The sequence below is a fragment of the Hippocampus zosterae genome, chromosome 13, assembly GCF_025434085.1.
Source record: "Hippocampus zosterae strain Florida chromosome 13, ASM2543408v3, whole genome shotgun sequence".
NCBI classification, from domain to species: Eukaryota; Metazoa; Chordata; class Actinopteri; order Syngnathiformes; family Syngnathidae; genus Hippocampus; species Hippocampus zosterae.
The window spans coordinates 19,264,905-19,284,308 of NC_067463.1; the positions used below are offsets into that span (position 1 = coordinate 19,264,905).

Here is a 19,404-nt window from a genome sequence, read left to right on the forward strand (position 1 = left end):
TCAATATATCTCTTGTCTTGTCGTGTACAGTGAACACCAACAGTCCAACATAGTTTTCACCAACTGCACCAACAAGTGCCAACAAACAAAATCTAATGAACAAAACAAAATTTAAAAAAAATTAAGATTCGGGTCCATCCTCGTCTGGGATCAATGGTCTCAAAAAGTAGAGATTCGGCCTTAGCCCAGTAAGATGTGGAGCGTATTGAACAAGATGCTTATTAACTCGGCTCCTATTTTACTGTTCAAAGTTGTATAGTCTTCGCTTTGAGGCGTTTCGAGGCAGACGTCTGTGAAAACTGTTCTTGACGAAACAAGCACTGAATTCCGGCCATGCGAGAAACTGAAACGGTTGTCAAGGGACACAACAACATGCAAACTCAATTGTGTTAATGATGACTTTAATGTCTTTTTATGAAACATTTGCATAGCCTTGGTATATGTTGTTCTCTGTGGCAAATAAAAATTAAAAACGTGAAAAAAAAGTATCAGTCACATTAAAATGGGATACCAAAACACCTAAGATTAAATTGTTATTTAATCAACATTCACAAAAAAAATCCTCATATTTTCTATATGAATATGTGTGCTGACGTTATGAGTGCAAACACACAAATCATGACAAGTAAACATTAAAATATTACAAGCAAATTCCTTTCGTCCCTCCATTTTGCAGGATAGTTGCAAGTATGAGCTCCATGGTTGGTGTTGACTTTATTCTTTTATATTTTTTGTTGTATTGTATTAGAATGGTTGGAAAAGTCACTGAATGCAATGCCATGACCTAATTTAGTAACACTGAATAGGCTGCTTTTGTGTGTTGCACTGCTTCATATGTGCTTGACTTCAAAGGCGGCAGAGTCTGCGTATGGGCTGGATGCGGCCTGTTGTGGAGCTCGACTTTGCCCAGATGAGCTGTAAATCATTAAGTTGTTCGGTCGGGGGGGAAAAAAAGAGAACCAAACAACCTCAGGTGTTCATTTGAAAACCACCCCAAAATTGTTGTGTGCACCCCTGATCATAGATACACGTACATACTCATGTCAAATACAAATCAAGTACAGATTTGAATGTCAATGAATTCAATAAAAATGTAAATCCTTTTACTGTCGACTTGTTTTTTTTTTCCCCTTTTCACCACAGGTCAGGCTCAACCCACACAATCTTCCTCTGCTCCTCCCAGATGACGGTGCGCAACCTGGTCAGTAATGAGGTTTGATCACACCACGAGTCAGGAGCCACGCGGTGATACAAACATGGCAGTTTGTCCAACAGTGGCTCCTCGCTTCGGGAACACTCCAGCAGATGCTCCTCAGACCAGTTGAGACGGTGAAGCTTTGACCTAGAAAGCAGGTGATCAATCAATCAATCAAATGTCAATATTATATATATATATATATATATATATATATATATATATATATATATATATATATACCGAACCGCTTTTATCCTCACTAGGGTCGCGGGTGGTGCTGGAGCCTATCCCAGCTGTCTTCGGGCAGTAGGCGGGGGACACCCTGAATCGTTTGCCGGACAATCGCAGGGCACACAGAGACGAACAACCATCCACGCTCACATTCACACCTCGGGACAATTTAGAGTGTCCAATCAGCCTGCCATGCATATTTTTGGAATCTGGGAATAAACCGGAGTACCCGGAGAAAACCCACCCGCCGGATAAGCCGGAGCCGGGATAGAACCCACGACCTCCGCACTGTGAGGTTGACGCGCTAACCACTGGACCACCGGGCCACTATATATATATATATATATATATATATATATATATATATATATATATATATATATATATATATATATATATATGTACATATACACATTATATATATATATATATATAAACTAGCATGACCCATGTACTCTGCAATGGCATGGATAAATAATTACCGTATTTTCTACTCTAAAAGGCACACTGGATTATGAGGCGCACCTTCAATGAGTGGCCTATTTTGTAATTTTTTTCGTACATTGGGTGCACAGCATTATAAGACACCATCTACAATGCATCCACTAGATGGAGCTACACGAAATGAAACACCAACAGAATGATCAGATGTCAGTAAAACATTATTTAATAAAGCAGTGACACAGTTCACTTAACCAACAGCAAGTTATAACATTGACTCGTTAACGTTGAACTCTCTTGCCGCTGCTCTATTTCCGTGTTCAACTGCGGAACTGATCACCTTAAGTTTGAACTCTGCATTGTCAGTATGTCTCGAGCAAGGAGCCATTTTGGGGTCAAAATATTACCGTAATGACCATACACAAGGTGCACCGGGTTTTAAGGCGCGCCTTTTAGTGCGGAAAATATGGTAAAGTCATTTCTGAAATAACTTTCTACTCTTAGTGGTGATATTTTGGATGAAGGAGGAAGAAAATATACCTGAGTTTGCGTGCATTGCGCGCAGACTGGCCGACGAAGATGATAATCGGAAAGATCTCTGCTCTGTGCAGACGACGTACACAGTCCAGCCCAAGAGGTAATACACAATGAATACCCTATAGGATGAGGAGACAAAAAATATTATGCAATTTAAGATTGGCTAATAAAAGGTTGTTCTGTATCTGGACCTGGTTATCTTGTTGTTTGCTTCAAACCCTTTGGTGTTGAGTTAGGAATAGCATCGTCCATCGTTTGTACTTGCATTGAAAAAAACTATCAAATGTGTGAAGCTCCAGTCACAGAGTTGAACAATTGTGCCCCCTTTGTTGCCCTTCCCGACAGCACGTTTGCAATACAGCCTGCCCAAAAAAATGCAGTCTACCTCAATGCATATGTTGACGCACAAACCTTCTTCATGACTTTTTCCACACTCTGCACGGTGTAGCAGAAGTTTCTTCCCACCTCGCATTCCTCCAGGAGTTCAGACTTCTGCAATCGGACTGCATGATCACTGGAGCACAACATCTCTGCAACAAACAGACATAATGTTGTTTGTTAACATGGTGCACTTTAATTCATTGAAGAAGAAAGAACCACAACAGCATCTATCAATCTAGTATAAAAAAAACATGCAAAATAAGCGGGAGATGTAATTTGAAAACGGCAATTAAAAAACAACACTGTAAGATATATTGCACCTTTTCATTCATTCATTCATTCATTCATTCATTCATTCATTCATCTTCTGAGCCGTTTGATCCTCACTAGGGTCGCGGGTGGTGCTGGAGCCTATCCCAGCTGTCTCCGGGCAGTAGGCAGGGGACACCCTGAATCGGTTGCCAGCCAATCGCAGGGCACACAGAGACGGACAACCATCCGCGCTCACACTCACACCTAGGGACAATTTAGAGTGTTCAATCAGCCTGCCATGCATGTTTTTGGAATGTGGGAGGAAACCGGAGTACCCGGAGAAAACCCACGCAGGCTCGGGGAGAACATGCAAACTCCACACAGGGAGGCCGGAGCTGGAATTGAACCCGCTACTTCTGCACTGTGAGGTCGACGTGCTAACCACTGGCCCACCGAGCCGCCCCTCTTAAAAAACAAATGCAATGTAATGCAGAATTTCTCTTACCAGGTTCACAGAGCTCAAAGCCCTGCCATGCTGCCACCTTCTTATCCAGGATGCGTCCCAGGATGGATGGCAGTAACAAGACTGGTCGACAGATGGGTGGGAAGTGGGGTGTGACCGGTGTATAGGGCATGAGCGTTAGACAACCTCTGGGTGGCGATGTTTCATCTAGTTGTGAGAGAATATACAGTGTTTTCAAACAAGCAATTATGATCACTTTTGTGTGTAACAATTACTCTTATTATTATTATTTTTTAATAGAGTCAAATGTTGTGTTTCTGTACCCGATTCTGTGCTCTTGCTCATTTCATTCTCTACGCTGACCCAGAGAGGGTTTCGGCCGTGGCGACCTGTACTGACAATCCTCACTGCTTTCTGAGCATTCTCAGCCATCATGTGGGCTTGCTGAAAAGGGAAATGTTCACCAGTGAGCTGTGCAAAATTGAACGGCATACGCAGTCACGCTTACCTTTTGAGACTTTGACGTTTGAAAGTTCATTTCTTCAATAGCCCGAATGAGAAGTCGCTGTGCTCTATGATTATTAGCAGGTCAAGAAGCAGAGTGGTCAATGATAATGAAGCTTAATGTCCTGAAACTTTGCATATAGCGCATAAATACCTGTAGTAGTTCGGTACTAATCCACTATGGAGGGCCAGAAGCTGGCACGGATGAACTTTACTGATGTACCACGAGTCTTCCGTGCCAGCCGGACGAGTGTTGGTCACATGTAAAATGTCATTGCAGGACACAGTCAGTGTCCCTTTGGGTCCTGCTGGGATGGTCACGTTGACACGCACGTAGAAAGAGTCACCCGATGACATTTCACTCTCCTGCAATTGCTGAAGCAAGGCCTCATAGTCTGTATAATAGGCACAAAAAAACAGTCCTGTAAAATGATTACATACATCAATGATTGTAATTCTGTTTGGTGCTAAATAGAATGTGATGATTTATATATAGAGAGATTTATTTTTTTGCATTTACTAAGTTGCCTTATGCCTTAAATGTATTCATCGTCGAGTCAAGAAGAAGCTCTGGCCCAGAAATGCTATTGAAGAAAGCACTTGAGCTCATTGTTGACAACTGTCAGGGACTCTCCATGGTTTTTAGTCGACTTTCTTTCGATTAAAGCAAGCATTATAAATTCACTCTGTTCTATAAAATGTATATACACACACCAACTTTGATACCTGATCCAAATCTGCAGAGATGTACTATCCAATGAATGGAAGAATACATGTGGGTGACACGTTAAACAATTCAGGCTAAGGTTATTGATGATTAGACACGATGAAATTTCAGAGTGGCATTGCATTTGCACTACTGCATTTGTGTCATGTTTCAGTTTGTGACCAACAGGTGGCACTGTGGGGCTTGTCCCTGCAGCTGCACACCTGTTGATCGTTAGGTAATTAGCGTCTATAAAAGGACTCCCGGCCGACTACTGACTACTGTGTCGGGTCATTCTGTCACGTTCGCAAGGTGGTGGTGGACCCCCCTAAAAAGGAGGGAGGGGCAGGGTGTATTTGAAGAAGTGTATTGATAAAACACGGAAAACCAAATCCTAAACAAATGAAGTCCAAAGTATCAAAACAAAAACACGTGACTGAAGATAAAGCATAACAATGACCAACACTTGACTGAAACCAACCTGCCAGTAGCATACAAACACATGAGGCAGGGGTACTGTCATGATTCGGTTTGGGACCAACAGGTGGCACTGTAGGGCTCTCCCTGCAGCTGCACACCTGTTGGTCATTATGTAATTATGGTGATTACATAACACTCATTGTCGGGTTATTGTTTGCTCTTTGCTACTGTCATGTCTTATTGTGTTTGTATGCTCCTGTCATGTTTGTTTCAGTCAGGTGTTTTTGTTTTGATACTTTGGACTTTGTTCGTTCCAAAAATCTGTGACGGAGGCATCAAAAGAATGGCATCAAGAAACTCCTGTTTAGAACAACCCCGCACCTGACATTACAAAACCCGGATGTAACAGCGGTGCTCTGTTTTGACGGTGGAGAGTTGCGAATGGGAGGCGGATACTGGAGAAAAACATTTTACACATAGAGCCAACTTCACTGGAATTGATGTTGATGATGACACTTCCTTTTGGAGTTCTGGAGACATTTTTGCAGTGGAAATATAGTACGGGAATGAAAAATGCACAAGCAGGTTTCAAGTACTGTGGAGACGTACCATCTGGTCTGGGACGCAAAGACAGATGGCAGGGACCAGTGACTTGGCCAAGTGCCCACAGAGCTTCTTCTAAAGTGGAATCTTCCAGCACCATCTTGAGAGCTTTTTCGTCCTGTTCGTATCTGACCTACAAAATCATCATTGTTCTATTACACACCTTCAAACGCAATAATTCGCGTCGTCAAAAAGTTTTCTCTCACCTCCACGATTTGTGCTCCCTGGGTGATACCCACAGTATGTGCAGCACTCCCTTCTGTTACTTCATGCACAAAGACTCCGGTCTTATTACCCCCTACCACTGCAATCTGATTTAGCAGCGTCTCCCCCTGGAAGGCAATGGTGACTATGCGGCCAATAATGCGCAATGCTTTCGCACGTGAACGCACGAGGAATGGAGGTACGGCATTCTTATCCAGGCTGGTGAGAGATTAGGGAAGATAAAAAAAAAAAAAAAGCATATTTCATTTTTGAATTAATCCCATCAAACAATCAATCATCCATCCATCCTCTCTCACTTATCCACGGTCGAGTTGTGGTGGGAGTAACTTTAACGGGGAAGCCCAGACTTCCCACAACATTCTCTGGCACAAACTGTCACCCTGAAACTGAAACAATGCCTCACTGTGCGTGTGTCCTGACTTGGTGAATAAAAAGGCTGGCGGCGGAGGGCCTCACAGCTCATGAGGGGACATAGGGAAAAAGGACTTCCGAGAGATAGGAAGGCTCAAGAGCATAAATACACGACTGCGGTCTTCTTCAGGCCACGTGCTATCGAATGCTGCCGTCATTGTAAGCTTGGAATTCTCTTTTTTGCAAGACCAGAAACCGCATTGCACTAAACAATCCAATTCATGAAACATGCATGCATTACCGTTGATGGTCTATTCTTCAAGTGATATGAAAACATTGTTTTTTCACTCTTAATGTGTACTGTGTAGCAAAAGTGGGCTCAGAGTCTAGAACAGAGGTTGGCAACCTTTTGCACTCAAGGGGCCATTTCGACCCAGTTACCATGGAAAAGACACCACACTGTGAGCCGCAAATAATAGTTTAGATAGAAGTCTGAAATGACTTATATACATATATATACATATATATACATATGTATATATATATAGTCTCCCCCATGAACAAACACACCCGAGACATAAACATAGGAGCTTGCAACTGTGCTTTTCTGAAGGGAGGTCAATTGTCCCACACGTTAGTTTAAACTAACTCATGGAAAGTGGTGAGGAGCGCATCATCTCAATCATCACAGTTTTGCTCAGATAACCCGTGCAGGGGGAATTTGACTTTGGACATACTCTCTGGGTTGTTTGTTTATAGCCCAATTGTCCAAGTATCAAGATTCAAAGTGTACACTTAGTCATTCATTCATTCATCTTCCGAACCGATTGATCCTCACTAGGGTCGCGGGGGGTGCTGGAGCCTATCCCAGCTGTCTTCGGGCAGTAGGCGGGGGACACCCTGAATCGGTTGCCAGCCAATCACAGGGCACACAGAGACGAACAACCATCCACGCTCACACTCACACCTAGGGACAATTTAGAGTGTTCAATCAGCCTGCCACGCATGTTTTTTTGGAATGTGGGAGGAAACCGGAGCACCCGTAGAAAACCCATGCAGGCGAGAACATACAAACTCCACACAGGTAGGCGGGAGCTGGAATCGAACCCGATACCTCTGCACTGTGAAGTCGACGAGTGCACTTAAATTATATTATATATATATATATATATATTTTCATTCATTCATTCATTCATTCATTCATCTTCCGAGCCGCTTGATCCTCACTAGGGTCGCGGGGGTGCTGGAGCCTATCCCTGCTATCTTCGGGCAGTAGGCGGGAGACACCCTGAATCGGTTGCCAGCCAATCGCAGGGCACACAGAAACGAACAACCATTCGCACTCACACTCAGACCTAGGGACAATTTCGAGTGTTCAATCAGCCTGCTACGCATGTTTTTGGAATGTGGGAGGAAACCGGAGCACCCGGAGAAAACCCACGCAGGCCCGGGGAGAACATGCAAACTCGAATCGAACCCGTTACCACTGCACTGTGAAGCCGACGTGCTAACCACTGGACTACTGGGCTGCCCATATATATATATATATGTATATATATATATCGTACTAAGTTGGACAATTGATCAATAAAATAGTTATGTCTGATTTCACACCCCAAAAAGTCTTGCGAAAAGTCATTTTTATAGTATTGTTGGTTGTACAATCGCCTCACCTGTATGTGGTTTTGGCCCCACCCACAGCATAAAGTCTTGATGGGGGTTTGTCTTCACTCAGCACTAAACAGAAGAGATGGGATTTAGTGATTTTTTTGGGTGGCATCAAGGTGGTTTCCCTGTGAAATAAAAAAAAAACATGCGTCTGTGATCATACGTCACTTAAAGCCTGTCTTTGTCACGTTACAAGGAAATGTGTTGAAATTTAACATTTCAACTCTTGACAAGAATTGGAGTGCATGACAAAACTAGGCCGTTTGTGCTCATTTGGGTCATGGGCAACTGGAGCCTACTTCATCCCTTCTTGGTGAGAGGAGGGGTACACCTTGGACCGGTTGCCAATCAATTTCAGGGCACATATTGACAATCAACGATTGACAATTACACCAAGGGCCAATTTTGAGTTTTCAATTGAACAACCATGCTTGCCTTTGGAATGTGGGAGGAAGCTGGCGTGTCCTGAGAAATCCTAAGCAAGCATGAGGATGAAAAGCAAACTCCACAGACAGTCCCACTAAGCACCACCTGGATCTCCTCAAAATGAGGCAGATATGAACTGAAGCACTCGTCCACCGGGCTGTTATATTGCATTTTTATCTATTTTTCGTTGAATGGTTGAGACACAGTTTGAATTGCCTTTCAATGAAGTACATTGTCAAACTCTCATTTGTAGTTTTAGTTGCCAAATCTGGTTCTTGAATTCAAGTTTGAAACCCCCGACCCCAAAAACGAAACCACAGCCCAAACAAGACTTTCAAGCTTAAAACAGTGAGAACCATTCCAAACAAGATTGGTCTTCCCCGCAGAACCACAAACTTAACCAAGGAATGTAGACATGCAAAACACACCACTTGGGAGGATCTCAAAGTCGTCCAATGAAGAATCATCGGTCTCCGCTGTTTCCATGCTACAAGACAATAAAACACCCGTATCAGATTTGTGATACGTGCACACGCCCAAACACGAAGATGATCGGCTTCACTGACACACAATTAGACAGGTGACGAGAGTTAAGATGTTGCGTCGCTGTGCTCTCTCCTCGCTTGGCCTTCCTTATCGATGGCACTCTTGGCAAACATAATAGTCGAATCCAGTTAAGATTGAGGACAGTCACATGTGGTCAATTGGGCTAGGTAAAGTTGCCCGCCCAATGTGGGTGTGGCTAAGATGCTATTAAAACAAGGAAACGGACCGGTGGAAGTTCCCTCCAAAGTTTTTATTGTACAATTTAGTAAAAGCATGTGTGCCTAGTTGGAGGTAATTGCGGCACTCAGACAGGTTTGGCAGGCAAAGTTGATCACATTGTTTGGAGAGTAAAGTAAACACAATGTCACTGAGTGGTTGCTCTGTTGTTTCATACTGTACACAAGGTGCGAATAGTTTACTTTTGCATCATGACAGAAATACGGTAAAGTATTAGTCACAGAACCGCACTCACCTGCTGTCTTCGTAAAGAGCTAGCTCTCTTCTGCGGAGAGACTGCGGACTTGGAGGCTCTACGTTTCTGGACCGGACGCTACTTGTCAATGGCTCTTCGCACTTCAAGATGAACGTGGATGTGGGCATATATGCAGATAAACGTCAACATTTTAAAGAAGAATATATGTGCTGGATTAGAGGTTGGCTAAACACACCCAAATACGGTATCAATTTAACCAAATGCTTATTACATGGCTGATATTAGGACTTATTATATATATATATGAGGCAAGCAAAATAAAATTCCCTCTCCCACTGATTATCATGCAGCACAGTTTAGCACCATTGAAAACTACAAAACAATAGTAAAGAGTTTAAACATCAGAATTCAACAGGCAGTCTGTGACAGTCAAAACTATGCATTATTCTTTTTGCAAAGATTTTAGACGACTTGTGTGTCTTTTATTGTATATATTCTACTTGCTAGACTTGCCATTAGTTTGTATCTTTAAAATGGGCACAATTGTCTCAAGAGTACTAGAACCCGACAATGAATGGGAAAAATCAAAAGATGTCAATGTCAAAAGACGGCTCACTGTTGCCAAGCTACTGAATGTGTATTGTGTTGCTTGTGAATGAGCAACTAGTTTTGATAGGAACTTAGCTTCCGTTCACATACCTCTGAGGAAAAGGAATTCAGTGAAAAGGGGTAAATTGCATCCATGCGGCAAAGTCTGCGCCTGTTTGGAAATGGTGAATCTTCAGAACTGGATAGTTGACACTCCCAGCCAACCCCCCTCTCCTTAAGAAGTGAAAAAAGAAGAATGGCGTTTCATTGGGAATTCTTTTGCCCTGTATGCCGATGTAGTTGGGGTCCATAATTACTTTAGCGCTCTGCCATTCTTTGCTGTGTTCGGCATTCACGTGAAAGGCTCTCTCCTGGAGCTCCATTATTTGAGACCTCAGGACGTCTTTCTCAGCCAGGATGCAGGCGTTCAGGGTCTGGGCCTCATTTCTGGAAAGGTATGCCTTGGAAGCACAGAAAACCAATTTAGTTGGATAACTTTTCATTCATTCATTCATCTTCCGTACCGCTTGATCCTCACTAGGGTCGCGGGGTGTGCTGGAGCCTATCCCAGCTGTCTTCGGGCAGTAGGCAGGGGACACCCTGAATCGGTTGCCAGCCAATCGCAGGGCACATAGAAACGAACAACCATTCGCACTCACACTCACACCTAGGGACAATTTAGAGTGTTCAATCAGCCTGCCACGCATGTTTTTGGAACGTGGGAGGAAACCGGTGCACCCGGAGAAAACCCACGCAGGCCTGGGGAGAACATGCAAACTCCACACAGGGAGGTCGGAGCTGGAATCGAACACGGTACCTCTGCACTGTGAAGCCGACGTGCTAACCACTGGACTACCGGGCCGCCCTTGGATAACTTTTGCCAGTTTTAAATCACACATGGGCACAAACATGCATTTCTCACATGGTTTTCACAAATAAATAATGACTTGTCATTTATTAGTCCCCGGGACTCCAAGCTACAGTATATGTGGTGGGTGTCTTTCTGGTGTTTAGTGTCTGAAGAATTATGTCATAGACTTTCACTAAAAATCGACTTGTTTTGAGTCTTATCAACCCTAGCAACTGTTGAACCCACAAACTGTGTGTTGAAGCCCATCTCTTCAAAGGTTCAGGAGCCATGGAATATGCTGCTATTTATTGAAAATAGTCACATCAGGGTTGTCACTATCCGATTACACGATCAGAAATCGGGGCCGATCACATGATTTTCAGCTGATCGGTACCCTGCTGAGAAAGATCGAATTTTTGAATTTTCTACATTTCTACATTGTGGTGATGTTGGATTGGGACTTGGTTATGTCAGATACTCAAAATCAAGTGACTTGTTCCCGGACTAGGGTGCATATAAACGCAATCGGGACATCCGGAATTTACATCCCATGGACGACTTCTATTTATTTATTTATTTATTTATTTATTTATTTATTTATTTATTTATTTATTTATTTATTTATTTATTTATTTATTTATTTATTTATTTATTTATTTATGTGTTTATTCATTTAGTTATTTATGTATTTATATTTTTTACATTTATTTATTTATTTATCTATTTATCTATTTATTTATTTATTTATTTATTTATTTATTTGCATCAGTTTTGACTCATGCGACTCCCTCCTCGTTGCAGTCAGAACAGGAGATGTTCAACCATGCCAACACAATCCTCCCAAACGTCAAGCTCGAAGCTTCTTCCTGTGATTCTCACTCGTGTAAGAAACTCGACACCAAGTCGAATTACGCGTGTCAATGTAGTGTGACAATCCGTGAAAGAGGCACATGCCACAGACGCACACAAAGCCGCAGACAGTCAAACATTTTTCGAAATCTGACGTTGATAATGCCGTAGAACCAAATGAACTCGACTTAAGTTTTGACTCAACACATTCCTGTGGGGGCGGGATTGTTTCAATTACCGGTAGCTGGCTCATGACACAATCTGGAAAAAATCAATGGCTTGTTCACAGACATATTTTCAGAAATACATGGACAGTTCACTAAGAATGAAAGTAAATGATACAAATGGAAAAATAGAAAGAATAAAAATATTTGTTAATATTGGTGTAGAATCATTACTGGTATAATTATAATGACAAAAAAAATTGACGGATGTATTGAGTTAAATAATTTCAAGCATGTCGACGGTGAGTACTAACAAATGACTATAGACCAATTGCAAAAAAAAAAATTGAATTAATTTGCACATGGGGCGGCCCGGTAGTCCAGTGGTTAGTACGTCGGCTTCACAGTGCAGAGGTACCGGGTTCGATTGCAGCAGGGAGGCCTGTGTGGTGTTTGCATGTTCTTCCCGGGCCGGCGTGGGTTTTCTCCGGGTGCTCCGGTTTCCTCCCACATTCCAAAAACATGCGTGGCAGGCTGATTGAACACTCTAAGTTGTCCCTAGGTGTGAGTGTGAGTGCGAATGGTTGTTCGTTTCTGTGTGCCCTGCGATTGGCTGGCAACCGATTCAGGGTGTCCCCCGCCTGCTGCCCAAAGACAGCTGGGATAGGCTCCAGCACCCCCCGCGACCCTAGTGAGGATCAAGCGGCTCGGAAGATGAATGAATGAATGAATGAATGAATGAATGAATGAATAATTTGCACATATTTGAAAAGTAGCGTTTAACATCGCTGATTTGGGTGGCAGGTGAGCTGAAGCCGATCCCAGCAGACTTCATTGTCAGGTAGCAAAATCATATACTGGTGTTAAAAACTTGAATAGATGATTGACTGAGTTAAAATTGTTCCATGACTAGAGAGGCATCATCTCTAATTCAACTTATCTTACGGTGTCCTGAAAAAGTCTTACTTGGTCTCTCTCGGTCTGCAGTTCTCTCATCTGATTCTGGATGAGGGTGCTCTTTTGTTGATGCATGTTACAATCCAGGGTCAGCTGCTTCACTTGAAGGGCCAGGCATTCGTTCTGATCTAAAAGCTGAACAATGATACATATGATGTCGTGAGAATGTCGTGTGAACATTACGTACACAATTTGATGACAAAGTCAACAAGATGCTTCACAACAAAGAGAAACCCTGTCGGCGTATGATTGGCAACAAATGTATTTGCAGCACAAGCTCCCCGATTCCATTCTTGTGCAGTCAAGGGTTTACGGTTTGTCTCCAGGGCAATTAGAGCTACGGCACATAGCGGCTAATCAAGAACTCCCAGACTCCTGAATGTCATTTTCCATCTCACAAGCCACACTGGTGCAAAATAACTACTGACACTATGTTAACTGTAGCAGTGTGCGTTGAATTTGCATTGAGGCAGTTCCTTTTTATTCAAGAGTGCCATATTTTGTTGGAGAAAACACGACTAAACACACAGCTATTAAGCCTTCCAATTGACGGGGATAAGGACCTTATTTAGCTCCCAAAGCAAGTCATGTGGCCTTGGGCAGCCACATGAGTCATAAAAAGCAGAGCATGATGGAAGCTTGGAGGGAAAAAAGGGAGATTCAATGAACTAACCATACTCAAGAAGCGAAGCCACTGGTAGCCATCTTATATTGCTACTCATCAAAGCACGCCTAACTGGAGTACATTGATTGCTCTGCAGCATTTTCATTTAATTTATTTTTGACATTAGATCAAAAAATGGTCAACCTGACGGAGGTCTCTGAAAAAAGAGCTGCGGACAATTTTTCAAAAATGTTAAGTCATGCAGCCTCCACCTGCACAGCCTTCCCATTATATTTCATATCCATCCATCCATTTTCCGAACCGCTTTATCCTCACTAGGGTCACGTGGCGTTCTGGAGCCGATCCCAGCTGTCTTCAGGCAGTAGGCGGGGGACACCCTGAAACGGTTGCTAGCCAATCGCAGGGCACCCAGAGACAAACAACCATCTACCCTCACACTCGCACCTGGGGACAATTTTGAGTGTTCAATCAAGCCTGCCATGCATGTTTTGGATATGTGGGAGGAAACCGGAGTACCCGGAGAAAACCCACGTAGGCACGGGGAGAACATGCAAACTCCACACAGGAAGGCCGCACTAACCACTAGATCACCGGGTCGGCATGCAAATTTCTTGATTAAAAAAACAGCGGAGCTCAAGTTAAAAACAAAAAATAAACAACAAAAACAACAAAAAAAGGGTGTTGTGGAAATTCCGATTAGCTGGTCACTTCAGAAAGTCATGAACACATTGGCTGGTGATTTTTTAAAAAACTCATGAAACTCACCTCTTGTTTCTCTCTGTGCATCTGTTCATTGTCTTCTCTATAACACTTGAGCTGACCTGCGAGTTCCACCTGGCTATCGATAGCCTCAGCCAGGTCCTGAGCCAGAATATCCTGATGAGCCTACCAAAGGGAAAGTGTCGATGAAATACCATCACGGCAGCTAAAATAGTTATTCCCTCTCATATACAAGTAAGGACTGTTTTTTTTTTTTTGGTCTCACTGGGTTGAGTTTCTCTATCTTGACTAATTGGCAGCGCAGACTCCTGACTTCCTCTTGCAGCAGAGACGCCTCGGCTAAAGAGTCACATCTCACAGAACGCCGTTTCTGGAAGTCACTCTCCGTTTGGGACTTTTGCAGTTCTGTTTGCAGTTGGTAGATCTGCCACAACACAGTACATAAGAAACATAAATGATCATTGGAAGGTACGGAGACAAAATACAATGTTAGCTGCGAATCGGACTTTTGAATGTGATGCATCTGAAACCGAATATTCTGAAGTTGCCGATATTAATTTTAAGGATCGGCTGCTCTACTTCTTGACAATCCATTCATTTGTTTGAACAAAGAGTCCCAACCACATTGATATTGAAGCCATTCATCCTGACGAAAGAAGCAGACAATGACTATGAGCATTTATAGACTTGGACTAGGAATGGAAGCTCCTTGGATTGGATGTTACCCATTGCCACATTGTAGAGTGGGATTCTAGTTATTGCAAATCCTTTTAATCTTAAATGTAAAACTCTTTCGCGTTTTAGGAATTCAAACAGACACAAGTGCAGCTGTGCTGAACAGTTGTGTGAAAAGCTCTTTGGCAGTAACCGCATGATGGAGATGCTTTTGGCGGACTGATGGAGTGACAATAGACGGAGCGGGAGAGCGATGAAATTTACTGCGGGAAGAAATGCAGGAAGAGTGATTAAAATGGCTCAGCTTAAAAATTTGACGGACTGACAATAACAGACGGGTTGCCATACCGTTGACGAATGATCGAACTACGAAAATTGTATAAATTGCCCACCTTCAATCATTGTTAAACAGTAAACAATATTCTGCAGCATCGTCATATCTAACACATTATTTTTCTCAGTGAAATAATCCAATTTTAGCTTCTTCACAAATTCACAACTTGTTCAAGGCAAGTCAACTTAATTTTTTTTTAGTCAGCACACTCCATCTGTTAAATACAGTACAATACGTTTGCAATTCATGTTTTAGAGCTGTTGGTTTTCGAATATATATTGAGATAGCATCCATCCATCCATTTTCCGAACCGCTTCATCCTCACCAGGGTCGCGGGGGTGCTGGAGCCTATCCCAGCCGTCTTCGGGCAGTAAGCGGGGGACACCCTGAATCGGTTGCCAGCCAATCACAGGGCACACAGAGACGAACAACCATTCGCACTCACACTCACACCTAGGGACAATCTAGAGTGTTCAATCAACCTGCCACGCATGTTTTTGGAATGTGGGAGGAAACCGGAGCACCCGGAGAAAACCCACGCAGGCCCGGGGAGAACATGCAAACTCCACACAGGGAGGTCGGAACTGGAATGGAACCCGGTACCTCTGCACTGTGAAACCGACGTGCTAACCACTGGACTACCGGGCCGCCCATATTAAGATAGCATTGTACAGATATTTTTAATGCACAAATATATTTTAAATGAATCATCATTGAAGAGTAGGTTTTCATTTTCCTGTGTTTCAGCTGGATGCTGATGTTCAAATTCTGCAAAAACACTCAAATGAAATATGTATCGGGATGCAAAGTAAACATATGGGTGGCATAGATGTCAGAGCACCCACAGATAGAGATTAAAGCACTTTCTTGAAGTTTTTAACGATATATAGCAAAGTAATGATGCCAGGCTGTGTTGCACACTGAGGCGTTCTTTTTATATTTGACATCAAGATCAGCATCACTCATAGTTTATTAGCCAATATTCCCACACGGTTTGGATAATCGGATTCGGGTAAGTGAAGACTTTCATTGTGATTTATCATTGTGAAGATTATGTTGATTTTGAAAAGGTATTTGGCACTTGGGCTGCATTATTTCCAGAGTAGCGAACATGAAACATATTTTCATTTGTTTTCTGAGCTGCCATGCATCCGAAGTCTTTATCGTGACAATAACTATATTACAATAACAAATAACTCATCATAGATTCAGTAATTGTTCAAATTTGATCTCTGACAGCATCGATAGATAGTTGGTGTGTCGCTATCGATATGACAGAGCAGATAAATTGACCCAATAGCTGTATTTTAAGATGGTCTATTTTTTGGAATCCAAGACATTGGCGTTGACTACCAACCTGTAAGTTGAGATCATGGAGGCGCACGCTCACAGCTGATTTCTCCTCGATGGCTGCAGTGTAGCGCACATATAAGTCACACTTCTCATCCTTCAATTGGGTAACTTCACGTTGCAGTGAAGACAAATGTCTGTGTACGCGCTCATATTCCAACTGAAGGCATCTGGACTTTTCCTCATGCTCCATTATTTGTTGAATCTCAGCCTCCAGAGAGGCACACCGAGCACTCATTTTTCCAGCCTCGCAACGAGCCTCTCGAAGCTCATTCTGCATCCCGGTTACTGCTCTGATAAGGTACTCTGTCAGTTCAGAATACTTTATTAGGCCTGTGCGGAGGAGAGTCGAGACACGGGGCAAATCAGACGTATGGAAATTTAAACTCATTTGACACTAGCAGACATCTCAATAACAAACCGCTGAATCTTGAAGGTTCTGAGCTGGGCTTGCGTCCAGTAACCTGAGTGTAGAGGGTCGGGTAGTGAATCATCAGGCTTTCCAGCAAAGCCACTGCACCGTTCCTGCCTTGGGTCCGCAGCAGATCCATCATATGGCCTGCAAACAATGTGTGGGTTGGCGGGGGGGTGGGGGGGACGTTCAGGAAATCGGGGGAGTCATCCTTATTGCATACCCTTTGTCTATTTATTTCAGCTTTATTTACTCGCGTCAGGCAATTTGCAATACAGACCTGGCAGCAGACAGCAGAGTAAAACAAAACGTTTCAACTTGCATTATCAGCCAGAGCAATCAGATGACTTTTAGAATATCTCAGTAGTATGACTATTATAATGCAATTATGCAGTAACTCCACGTACATTCATCCATCCATCCATCCATCCATTTTCCGAACCGCTTAATCCTCACCAGGGTCGCGGGGGTGCTGGAGCCTATCCCAGCCGTCTTCGGGCAGTAGGCGGGGGACACCCTGAATCGGTAGCCAGCCAATCGCAGGGCACACAGAAACGAACAACCATTCGCACTCACACTCACACCGAGGGACAATTTAGAGCGGCCAATCAGCCTGCCATGCATGTTTTTGGAATGTGGGAGGAAACCGGAGCACCCGGAGAAAACCCACGCAGGCCGGGGGAGAACATGCAAACTCCACACAGGGAGGCCGGAGCGGGAATCGAACCCGGTACCTCTGCACTGTGAAGCCGACGTGCTAACCACTGGAGTACCGGGCCGCCCTACTTACATTCATTCATTCATTCATTTTCCGAACCGCTGTTATCATCACTAGAGTCGCGGGGGGGTGCTGGAGCTTATCCCAGCTGTCTTCACACTCACACCTAGGGACAATTTTGAGTGTTCAAAAAGCCTGCCATGTCTTTGGAATGTGGGAGGAAACCGGAGTACCCGGAGAAAACCCACGCAGGGCCGGGGAGAAGATGCAAACTCCACACAGGGAGGCCGGAACTGGAATCGAACCCGGTACCTCTACACTGTGAAGCCGACGTGCTAACCACTGGACTACCGGGCCGCCCTACTTACATTCATTCATTCATTCATTTTCCGAACCGCTGTTATCCTCACTAGAGTCGCGGGGGGTGCTGGAGCTTATCCCAACTGTCTTCACACTCACACCTAGGGACAATTTTGAGTGTTCAAACAGCCTGCCATGGATGTCTTTGGAATGTGGGAGGAAACCGGAGTACCCGGAGAAAACCCACGCAGGCCCAGGGAGAACATGCAAACTCCACACAGGGAGGCCGGAGCCGGGATCGAACCCACGCCCTCTGCACTGTGAGGTTGACGCGCTAACCACTGGACCACCGGGCCGCCCTCCACTTACATGTCTAAATAATTTACCAGTGAATGTGTCTTTGTTTTGAATATAAATAAGATAAGGTGTGGATTACAGACTGCAATTGATGCCCAGTGTGGATTTTACAAGTAAATAAACAGCAGCAGCAGCATCTTACTTGTTCTCATTGATCGATTGGTGAGGTTGTGGCTGGAGAGGATCTCATCCTCATCCATCTCGGTGAGCACCCTGGCCTGCCTGAGGTATGGAATCACGATGCACGGTCGCACCCCCAAGGACAGCCGATGGCGATTGTCATTGATGAGTTCCCACAGTTCCTCTTCACCCATCTCCTTCAGGTCAGGACCCTCGGGCACACTCTCTCCAGCCATCTTGAGTATGTTGAGTAAGTCGGCAAAAAATGTTGCTCGTAGTCGCCACTGCTCAGTGATTCATTACTGGAAATAGACGAGAATGACAGCGAGCCTGGTCGAGGCAGGCCGATGGTATAAAAGGCCTCTCCACACCCAGTGGGCGTTTGTGTCAAATCAAGTGTACAATACGTGTGTGTGTGTGTTGACATGTGGGAAAACCTGTAATACAAGACTTCTGCACAGTAAGGACAAACTACATACAATGTAGTTGACAGATTCCCTAAACTAGGTTGCAATCATAAACTTACATGATCACAAACAACCACAAAGCAGAACATCTGTTCATGATTAAACAATCTTGGATTGGCCCCTATCAGCTTCCTTCCCCTCAGCACCACGACTCGCCCCCCCTATTACAACACCTCATCGCAATCCATCAGGCTCGTGTTTTGCCCACATCATATGCGGTGTCAAAAAGATTAAAACACAAAACTATTATGATTGGAGAGAGCACACGTGAGCTGCACGTCTTATCCATTCACATTTTAGGTGACTTGTTTTCGTATTAAAGCATTAAAAATTGTTTTGGCATCATTTATATTTGTTGAATGGAGTGACACCTCAAAAATTGTGCAGCTCTTCATGGATGAAAATGAGATGTCAGTCAAGTTTGTCTTGGTAATTCCTCATTATTGCTGTCAATCAAACAAACATTCCAGACAGCTGACTGGAGCAAACAGAACAGTCGAGTGCAAAGTCCTCGTCGCAATGAGGAAATGCGA

General features: G+C 43.7%; 1 protein-coding gene across 2 annotated transcripts; it reads right to left on the reverse strand.

The window, feature by feature from the left end:
* Nucleotides 1-384: 384 nt before the first annotated feature.
* Nucleotides 385-18,771, reverse strand: card14 (caspase recruitment domain family, member 14). Of its 2 annotated transcripts, XR_007965867.1 has the most exons (21): nt 18,427-18,771; nt 16,919-17,056; nt 16,505-16,830; nt 14,404-14,562; nt 14,184-14,303; nt 12,803-12,928; nt 10,291-10,434; nt 10,085-10,207; nt 9,425-9,525; nt 8,835-8,893; nt 7,986-8,049; nt 5,943-6,159; nt 5,743-5,869; nt 4,162-4,402; nt 4,012-4,075; nt 3,827-3,947; nt 3,546-3,710; nt 2,819-2,937; nt 2,411-2,526; nt 846-1,342; nt 385-798 (listed from the first exon to the last, which is right to left on the reverse strand). XR_007965867.1 is itself a non-coding variant. In XM_052083243.1 (20 exons), the coding sequence occupies exons 1-20, from the start codon at nt 18,638-18,640 to the stop codon at nt 1,135-1,137; spliced, it is 2,952 nt and encodes a 983-aa protein (XP_051939203.1). In that variant the 5' UTR covers nt 18,641-18,771; the 3' UTR covers nt 385-1,134. The 2 variants fall into 2 exon arrangements, 1 of the variants encoding a protein (XP_051939203.1); XM_052083243.1 differs by having other exon boundaries at nt 385-1,342.
* Nucleotides 18,772-19,404: the final 633 nt, after the last annotated feature.

Bases quoted from the DNA above. Each gene is read 5' to 3' on its own strand.
- card14 (XM_052083243.1), bottom strand. From the start codon at position 18,640: ATGGCTGGAGAGAGTGTGCCCGAGGGTCCTGACCTGAAGGAGATGGGT. The intron at 17,057-18,426 runs GTAAGATGCTGC...CATTGTTTGCAG, and splicing joins CAATCGATCAATGAGAACAA to GCCATATGATGGATCTGCTG. The intron at 8,050-8,834 runs GTGTGTTTTGCA...TCTTCTGTTTAG, and splicing joins CTTTGAGATCCTCCCAAGTG to TGCTGAGTGAAGACAAACCC.